This window comes from Peromyscus leucopus, chromosome 2 (assembly GCF_004664715.2).
Source record: "Peromyscus leucopus breed LL Stock chromosome 2, UCI_PerLeu_2.1, whole genome shotgun sequence".
Lineage (NCBI taxonomy): Eukaryota > Metazoa > Chordata > Mammalia > Rodentia > Cricetidae > Peromyscus > Peromyscus leucopus.
The window spans coordinates 58,202,081-58,211,715 of NC_051064.1; the positions used below are offsets into that span (position 1 = coordinate 58,202,081).

At 49.0% G+C, this 9,635-nt stretch overlaps 1 protein-coding gene across 1 annotated transcript in view; it reads left to right on the top strand.

Moving 5' to 3' along the window:
• Positions 1–6,821, top strand: part of Galnt12 (polypeptide N-acetylgalactosaminyltransferase 12) — a 29,018-nt gene extending 22,197 nt beyond the window's left edge. The window contains exons 8-10 of the mRNA XM_028882776.2: positions 1,269–1,382; positions 4,023–4,169; positions 6,202–6,821. Of these exons, the coding sequence (XP_028738609.1) occupies positions 1,269–1,382; positions 4,023–4,169; positions 6,202–6,342 (402 nt within the window). The 3' untranslated portion in view covers positions 6,343–6,821. The remainder of the gene's footprint in view (positions 1–1,268; positions 1,383–4,022; positions 4,170–6,201) is intronic.
• The last annotated feature ends 2,814 nt before the right edge of the window (positions 6,822–9,635 follow it).

Here is a 9,635-nt window from a genome sequence, read left to right on the forward strand (position 1 = left end):
GACCAGCTTGCAGGAGTGGTTTCTCTTCTGTCATTTTGTGAGGCCCGGGGATCAAACTCGGGTCGTTGGACCTGTGTGGAAGTGCGTGTGCCCACTAAGGGTCTCTCCAGTTAATTAATTCCTGTTCTGGGGGTGGGGAGTGAGGCTTGCATGGTGTTTCCGTGTCTAAATTTTTGATACTATTTTCAGATTACTTTTAGTCTTAATGTCCCCGACCAGTTAGTCATTCCCAACCCTTAGGAACCATAAACTCGATAGTGGAGGCAGGAGACTCGCTTCCAGTACTTCGGAAAACCTCAAAGAAACATTTATGGACCGAGGCCAACTAAGACAAAGAGTCCTGCTTTTCCTAGGAGCGAGACCATCTCATGTGGCCTTCTCCACGTCGCTTGTCTGAAGTGCTGGCGTTCCATTTTTGAAAACTGCAAAGCCAGGATTTAGTGTTAGTTTGTATTTTCCATGTTCCAATGTACCAAAACACAGGAGTTTTGATACTGAGTCTTGTCTCTGTGATTGTAGAATAGTTAAGACTCTGTTCCTCTTGCTTCCTTCCCCTTGTCCCACCCTTGGTGGTTTTTGTCTACTGGGGCAAACCCCAGGGGTCATGTCATTTTCTCCTATGCTCTTGAGGGTGCAGCTCTGTAAATGCGACATTATCTTAGGGGTCAGACTGCGACCGTGGCCCACCACATGACCACTCAGCCTTGCTGCTGCTCACTCTGCCGTTGTAATGGACACTCCTTTGGTTCCTCAGGTTGCTCTTTGGGGGATTGCAGATTCTAGTGGGGATCCCCACACTGCGTCGACTGTCACATCTTGCTTCAGAAGGCTCCGTTAGCCTGAGTCACACCTCCACATTTTCTCATTAAGGACCACTTTTACCAGGCTTGGTTGTCTGGGGAATGTTTCACTCGTGGTACTGTTTGGAAGTTGCGCCTCTCTCCTCCATATTTCTTTACCATGGAAGTGAGGCCAAGACCCAGAGACGTTTGGGCCAGGGCAGCAATAAGGCTGTGGCTGAGAGAGAGATGCTGGCTTTCAGGCCAGGTTCGTCATCTTAAGGTGGGGCCAAGTTCCCACCTGTTGTCAACACGGGAAAGCGTTATGATGACTAGAAAGAGCTAGACAGAGGGAGAGGGCTCCTCTCCCTGGGGTGGCCACTGGGGTCTCTCTCCTCATTGTGTTCTTCCCACTAGAGGTCAAGATTGTGTGACATCTCTTGGTGTGTGGAAATCTGGACCCAGGTGCCACCTTTGTGTCTCCTTTAGCTCCAGAACAAAGGACTCAGAGGGTACTGCTTTGACTATAACCCTCCTAATGAAAACCAGATCGACGGCTACCAGGTCCTTTTGTACCTCTGCCACGGGATGGGGCAGAACCAGGTGGGTGTGGGCCTCGGTGGGAAGGGGCAAGCTTTGTCACTCTAAAAAAAAAAACTCTTTTTTGTATTTATTTACTTATTTATTTGTGTACATGTGTGTATGTGCGCCTATGGTGTGTGTGTTGAAGACAGCAGGCAAAGGCTGGAATTTGTTCTCTCCTTCTACTGTGTGGGTCCCAGGGATAGAACTCAGGCCATCAGAGCCTTTAATTAACCAGCAGACCCACCTCACCAGCCCTCTGTGTGTTCTTTAGAAAATGAAATATCTGGGTTTTGTTTGCTTTTCCTGTCGGAGTATGACTCAGTGTCAGAGCACTAGCCTGGTGGGTGGGACTCACTGGTGTCTGTTATTTTGGAGTCGCCATTACAGGAAGAACCCAAGGGAGGAAGGTCATTTGGGCTCAGGACTTGAACGTTCGGCTCATGGTGGCTTGGCCCTCTGTGCCTGGGCAGAGCATCCTGGGAGCAGGAATGTGAGGTGGAACAGTTCCCATCATGGGGTCAAGGTAGAGAAAAGGGATACAGTAGAGGGCCAGGGCAAGATCCAGTCCTGAGGACATACCCCCCGGACCTGCTTCCTCCAGGGAAGCCCGCTTCTTGCTCATCACCACTTGCCAATCCATCAGAGGATTATAATATAAACAGTGGAGAGGGGTAAGTGGCGAGACTCAGAAGGACAGCTAGATTGAACATGCGTGTTCTCCCTCCCGTGCTGGCGTGAAAGCTCTAGATGACGTGCCGGGAGTCGTTACAGCGCTGCTTCCACACTGCTTTAACTTAGTCACCTGTGTGTTGTCGGGTGTCCTTTGAAGGTCATCCCTGTGGCCTCTGGGTAATTTGACTTGATGCTTTCATTATTGTCTAGTTAACTGGTTGTCCGCCGCTCTGTTTTTGTCATTGAAAATAACTCTGTCACTAACTTGGATCAGAAAGAAGAAAGTAATAGATCTATATTTTATAGGATTCCTTTGAATTAATTCCTTTAAAGTTTTTTTAAAGATCACGTGTGTGTGTGTGTTTGTGTGGTGTGTGTGTGTGTGTATGTGTGTGTGTGTGTGTGTGAGAGAGAGAGAGAGAGAGAGAGAGAGAGAGAGAGAGAGAGAGAGAGAGAGCGAGCGCATACGTGAGCCATGGCATGAGTGTGAAGGTCAGAACAACTTGTGAGAGTTGGTTCTCTCCTACTTTGTGGGTTCTGGGGATTGAACTCAGGTCATCAGGTTCGGTGTCAAGCACTTTTAACTTCGAGCCAGCCCCAGAATTAATTCTTAAATAAAGTAAGTTTTGACGCATGGTATCAAAACAGTGTTGGGGAAATTGCCTCAGGTGGGGCCCAGGCAGATCTTTCTGGTTTAAGTGCTGTGGGTCATGCTGGGCAGAGAGGCTCACTTTTAGGTTTTCTGAGGACTAGAACAGGAGACAGCCCAGGAAAGAGGTTGATGTGCCAGAGTGGGTCACCACCAGGGATGCAGATGTTGGGGATGGATTGGTTTGGGACCTACAGAGCTTCACTGCTCTGAGGAGCCCCAGACACCCGGAGATGGAGAGAAGGAGACACAGCATTTTTTCTCCCACTCCTCCTTACCATTTGAGCATAAGCCTCCTCCTAGCCTGAACTTCCAGACTGCCATCATTCCAACCCCCCACCCCCAGCCTTAGATTATTTGGGCTCTTCAATACTTCTTAGTGACCTGCTCCTCCAAGCTGAGGAGATCCATCAGAACCCTCAGAGTTCAGGCCCATCTCACCCCGAATCCCAGCCTCCTGTTTGATGAGCCCTGTAGAGATGGATGGAGAAGCACTACACCGTGTATTAGAGGCAGGAGAAGGTGCCTTGTTAAAAGTGCTAAGTGAGAAGTACGGCTTCTTGGGCCCTTCTGAGAAAGAACCCTTAGTCCCACTCTGCAGTGGGACCAGGGACCAGGATCTTCCCCAAGTATTGTAGAGATGCCAAGCACACCAGAGCAGGAAACATTGCCTGGGATGAGAGAAGTCTTTCTTTTGGGGGGTGGGGTGGGGTGTTAAGCCTCTCATGCAGTGCGAGGCCCGTGTGGGGGCCCACACTAAGCAGATGCTCTACCACTGAGCGTACCCCGTGCCCCAAATCTTCCAGGCCTTTTTTATAGCCATTTAAATTGGAAGAGGGGGAGACTGAGGCAGAGGAGAAGGGGCTGCCCGAGGTTGCAGACAGCCCCTAAGACAGGTCTGTTTCCTTTCCCACCCAGCCCTAGCCCACCCTCCCTGTCTAGTAAGTGGGCTGAACAAGAGAGGAACCTCTACCATTGACCACGCACAGCATTAGAGGCCAGCTTAGGGCCCCAAGACACCTGGAGCCCTAGCAGGGTCATGGCAGAGGTGGGCTGGGCTGGTGGTGGCCCAATCTACCCCATTATTCCCCCTGGATCAGTGGTTCTCAACCTTCCTAATGCTGCAACCCTTTAATTCAGTTCTTCATGATGTGGTGACCCCCAGCCATACAGCTATTTTCATTGCTACTTCATAACTGCTGTTTTGCTCCTGTTGTGAATCGTGGTGGAAACACCTGATAGGCAGGTTGAGAACTGCTGCCCTGGATGATCTTGTTCAGGGCATCTTCTTCCACGTCACAAGGTAAACTGACGCGTGTTGGTCACCCTGTTGTTAGTTTTTCGAGTATACATCCCAGAAAGAAATACGCTACAACACCCGCCAGCCTGAGGCCTGCATAGCTGTGGAGGAGGGAAAGGATGTCCTTATCATGCATCTCTGCAGCGACACCGTCCCGGAGAATCAGGAGTTCGTCCTACATGAGGTCAGTGATGTGCCGCTCTCTGCCATCTATCCGGGTCTGTAAGACAGCGTGGAAGCCTGGTGTCCCCGCTAGCCTGGTCCCAGGGGGTCTCAGACACTGACCCTGGGAGGTGACTGCAGAGTCTGTGGCTTCTGGTGACAGTGGGGCTTTCTTCTCTTTCAGAATTTCCTCTTACGCCATGAGAGGTCGTAACAGGAAGTAGAGTTGTCACCAATGTATGGGCGTGAGATGGAGTTGTTAATTCAAGTGTCATGGTGATCTAAGCGCTCAAACATGAGCTTAGACCCAAGCATGGGTCGCCTGCTTCTCTGAGCCTCATTTCCCCCTTGCTCTGCAATGGCATTGTTAACAGCAGCCCTGCCCTGCCCCAGGAAGGACTCAGTGGGTTCCCAGGACTTCCCGGGGAAGCTGAGGCCCTATAGAGACTCGCGGATGTAACCTAGCCGACAGTCTGGGATGGGAACTGGCTTTGCAGATACTGTTGATTGAGAGTTTGGTGTCATCGCGCACCTAGAAGGCGCCGGCCCCTAGTCCACTGGCAGCAGGCTTTACAAAGAGCTGGAGGAAGTCAGTCCAAACAAAAAGGAGTTATCTTCCAGTGTCTACTCCTGACTAGCCCCAGGGGTGGACAGAGATTGCTCTGCACTGCTCATGAATGGGTTCCTCTGAAATCCCGTGCAAAGCTGAAATACATAATAATAAGCAGTGGATTTTGCAGGCTCCCTGGAAGAGCTGAACCCTGTAGTGTTGCACTCCTATCTATAATCCCAGCACTCGGGAGGCCGAGGCAGGGGGATTGTGAACTTCAGGCCAACAAGACCCTGTCTTAAACTAAAATCGACTAGGCAGAGTAATGCACACACCCTACAATCTGTTCTCCCCTTCCCTTTGCATTTATCTTCTGTTTGTAAGCTGTGCCGAACCCCAGAGAGTGACAGGACGATGTAGAAACAAGGTTGGCCTCACACTGCGTTAAGAATTTCACTGTAGGGCTGGAGAGATGGCTCAGTGGATACAGCACTCGCCGTATGAGCGAGAGGATAGGCATTCAGATTTCTAGTGCCCATCTACAAAGACAAAACTGGGGAGGCAGCCTTGGGAGTCGGGGGGCCTCAGAGCAACCTAGCCAGCTAAACCGGTGAGCATGAGATTCAGGAGAGACCTGTCTCAAGTAAAGAAGGTGGAGGTGACGGCATGTCTTCCTCTGGTCTCTCTCTCTCTCTCTCTCTCTCTCTCTCTCTCTCTCTCTCTCTCTCTCTCTCTCTCTCTCTCTCTCACACACACACACACACACACACACAAATAATTTTACCTTAAAATTTAGTGATCACTTAAGAAGTACGTTTGTGTAGAAGGCAGGGCAGAGAGCTACTATAGTGAGTCACTTACTTTTAGCCTCCTTGGGAGGTAACTTTGGGGGGCCTGGAAGAGTTGGGGTCAGCAGCTTCCAGCTGCTTACAAGGCCTCTCCCTCAGAACTGGGAGATTATGCATTCTGACTGGGCCTTGGTTAAATTCCTTACAGGGATACAGCTTATACCACAGAGAGGGGGAGGGACAAGAGACACAGCAAAGACAGTCTCCTCATGTCCTGGGCCAGGGTGGGGAGAGAGAATCAGGGCCATTAAAGATCTCACACCCTGTGAGACCCACTGCCTCTTACCCAGGCTGGGAACAGATAGCCAGGGCACTCGGGTCCCTCACCTGGCTGCAGCCAAGTTAGGAGTATGGCCAGGCTGACTCTGTTAAAATGCTCAGGAGAAGGAAGTTATCAGGGATGGAGTTAGGTAGTGAAGAGACCCAAGGGAGGTAAATAAAGGATCTTGGTTGTGATTTCGGAGTAGACAGGCTAGAGGTGCTGGCCCATTCTCTTGAGTAGCCAGCAGATGGCGCTGTTTTGCATGGCTGCCACATTTCTGAAGTGCTAAAAATCCCTCCGTGGGGTCTTCAGAATCTGCCTTTCAGGAAATGAGGCTTTTCTGAAGAGTCATTAAAAATCATCTTGAATGTACAACGTCTGTTATCATTTGTAGGACGGCACTTTAGTTCACAAACAGACCGGGAAATGCGTCGAAGCCACAAAGAAGGACGTTGGCCACGGCTTTGTACCACTCTTGCGGGACTGCAGCAACTCAGATAAACAGAAATGGGTCTTCAAGGAACACGTGTCGTAGTGTGTCGCCTTGTCAAGGAAGAAGCCCATCATGGCCATGAACTCCACCCATGAGATGGAGGAAGTACATGGTTGCCGTTTGTGAATGTGTTTGGATTTCACAAGAATGTGAATAAGTTTTGTACAGATTTTGAAAACTTTAAAAATGTCTCCCAGTACCCTCTTTTCTAAGGGCAATCCTAAGATGTTACCTTTGGTATTTGGAAAGGCTGATAGGATTTTTTTTTCCCTATCAAGATGTGCATTTTACAATGGTGCCTTTTATTCTCACTAGCAAGAAGGTAAATACTTTATTTTGGTACTTACAAGGATCCCTGGGTATGTGTACTTTGCACAAACTGATAATACCTCAAATGTCGAGTTAGAGTTTTCTCGGTGGGGTGAGATGGACACTAGAAACATTGTGTTGATTTCTTCAGGTGTGAGTTAGATGAGACGGTCTAGATTTGTATAATAAAGAATGCTTTTTTTGCTAATTTATGTGTTGCTGCCCCAGTCAAAACTCTCTCATAATGTTCATATGGACCGAAACAGACTAACCAAACCTGAAATTTCAAAGAAACACTATGGATTACCAAGAGCATCCAAACTTGGGAGTGTATTTCTAGCAATGCCTGCCGGGAAGGTGGCGGGTGGCGTTTAGTAGTGCTTAGCCACTGTGACTTTAAAACATGTTTGGATAACTTTTAATTTTTTTCACCAGGTAGTGCCAGGGAGAAATGTCATATTCTGCATGAAACTCAGTTTTCAAGTTGGTTCTTAAATAGTATTTGATTATTTAAATCAGTGTGAGGGTTTGTGATAATGCAGATGTCTGGATGATTCTAGATCCATTCCCAGAGCTCACCGACTTGTGAAAGCAAATAGGAACGATTAAAAATACCGTCAGTGAACTCGGGGTGTAGGTCATTTGGTAGAGTGTCTGTGTAGCATGCACGAGGCCCTGGGCTCAATCCCCAGTACCTCATTTTTTAATAGGCTTGGTGGCACACCCCTAATCCCAGCACTTAGTAGGTGGAGGTCGGGGAATCAGAAGTTGAGAGTTATCACTGGCTACACAGAGAGTTTGGGGTCAGCCTGGGCTACAGGAGACCCTGTCTTAAGAAAACATCAGTGAAGGTGGGTGCGGTGGCGACGCTTTATCCAGCATCAGCAGAACACGATCTTAGTGAACTCTAAAAAGAAAAAAAAAAAAAAAAAAAAAAAAAAAAAAAAAAAAAAAAAAAAAACATCAGTGAGAAGGTAGACTCTGGATCTTGCTTTTGTCCCAGTCAATTGTGAAAACACTTATGTGATTCATTAAAAAGTGTCTCCTCATGTCTCTAGCTCTTCTTCAAGCATTCTGCCCCGAGGAGATCTTTCTAGAATGATGCTAACAACAGCTCAGAAACAGATCTGCTTTGCCTGGATCCACCTGATGCACCTTAACTGCTCTGTACTTCCGGTTCGTGTGAGTGAGATGGAGCTCATGAAACAGAGTTTGGGAGCAGGAGCAGATGAGGGCTTTGCTTGGCTTGGGGCATGGGGAAGGGGCTCTGCCTTTTTTTTTTTTTTTTTTTTTTTTTTTGGCATATGTATGTAATGTGTATGCATGTCCACATATCTGAGGCACAGGTGTGTAGAGGTCAGTTTGACTTAAGGTGTCTTCCTTCATCATTCCCTGCAGAACTCCATGTTGGCCAGGCTTTTCTGTGGATACTGGGGATCCATCCTCTGCTCCTCACTCATTCAAGTCAAGCACCCTGTCCACTGAGCCAGCCTACCCCTTTAGATTCTCATGAACACCCTGTGTAAAATGCAAAGCACAATGCATGTCAGCGGGTGTTTATTGAGGAGCAAATACCAAATAGTGCAGTTGTTTTCTCTTTAGGAGTAGGCTGCTCTTGAGCAGGCGGGAGTGTGGGGTAAGGCAGCACCTACATGGCTCTGCTCTCAGGCTGAGGGCAGGGTGGGCCTGGCCTTCCCTTGCTCCTGCTGTGGAGACTTGTAGGTCAGGGGAGGGACCACTGCTCTGCTTCCCCCTGCCTTCTGTAGTGTAGGGTCAGGTGGCCTGATGTAGGAGGAGCCCCTCCCCAGACCCAGGAAAACAGCCTGGGTGGGCCAGACGCGAAGCCGGCGTCCACAAATGCGCCCAGAGTGTGGGTGGCTGCACCTGTGTCTGTGTGCATCCTCAGCATGGCCGCCAGCTGGCTTGGCTGGAGGAGTCAGCTCTCTTACTCCTTCCTCCAGGAGCAGCAATCAGCTTCAGCGTGTGAGAAGATCGCAAAAATAATCTCCTCTTATTTTTGGAAACATTACAGTATTTGAGGAGGCTTTCCCTGCAGTGGAGGGAAAGTGATGGGTGAAGGGTCTAAAAAAGGCCGCATGGATGTGAGGAGGCGCCCCTGCTGTCTTGCCTGTGGCTTCCTATCTCCACCTAACTGCGAGAAGGTGTGGATGCAGTGCTAATGTGCGGAGTTGCTGAGGCGGATTGCCTTGGGTCCTAGGATTCCATTTTAATTTCCTCTGAGGAGCTCTCCGGGGAATGTCACTCTAGCCTGGCCTCCTGGGGATCTGGGTGTTTGATGGTGGATGTTTAGGGTATGTTTTGCATGGATGACTTCTGTATCCTAGAGGACAGCCTGATGCCCAAGTGAGCAAGTATCCCTTTCACAGAATTCGTTTCTATTAGCAGATGGCTGTGGTTCTTCTCTCTCTCGGGTCTAATATAACTAGCAAGATTGCTGGGAGAGCCCTGACCTGGAAGAACCAAGTTAGTGTGAGGGGTGTCAGCCAGCATGCCAGAGGGAGGAAAGGAAAATCACATGAAACAGCAATGTATCACAGACCTGGAGGAGTGGGACAGGGCTTGTATGAGTCAGGGTGCTCTGAGGAACAGAGCTGATAGGATGAATGTATATATATAGAGAGAAAGGGGATCTGTCAGAGTGGCTCACAGGCTGTGGTCCCGCTAATCCAACAACGCCTGTCTACCAGTGGAAGGTCCAGGCACCCAGTAGCTGCTCAGTGCTCAAGGTTGGATGTCTCAGCTGGTCTTCAGTAGACACCAGCATCCCGAAGAAGTAGGCTGTGTGATGTGAAGGCATGGGCTGGCCAGCAAGAGTGAGAGCAGACGGGCAGAGAGAGCTCGCTGCTCCTTCCCTGTCCTTTATACAGGCGGGTCTTCACACCTCAAAAGATCGGATTAAAGGTGGGTCTTAGCACATCAAGTGATTTAATTATGCAAAAAAAAAAAAAAAAAAAAAAAAAAAAAACAACCCTCTCAGGTCTGCCCAGCCACTTGAGTTTTAGTAA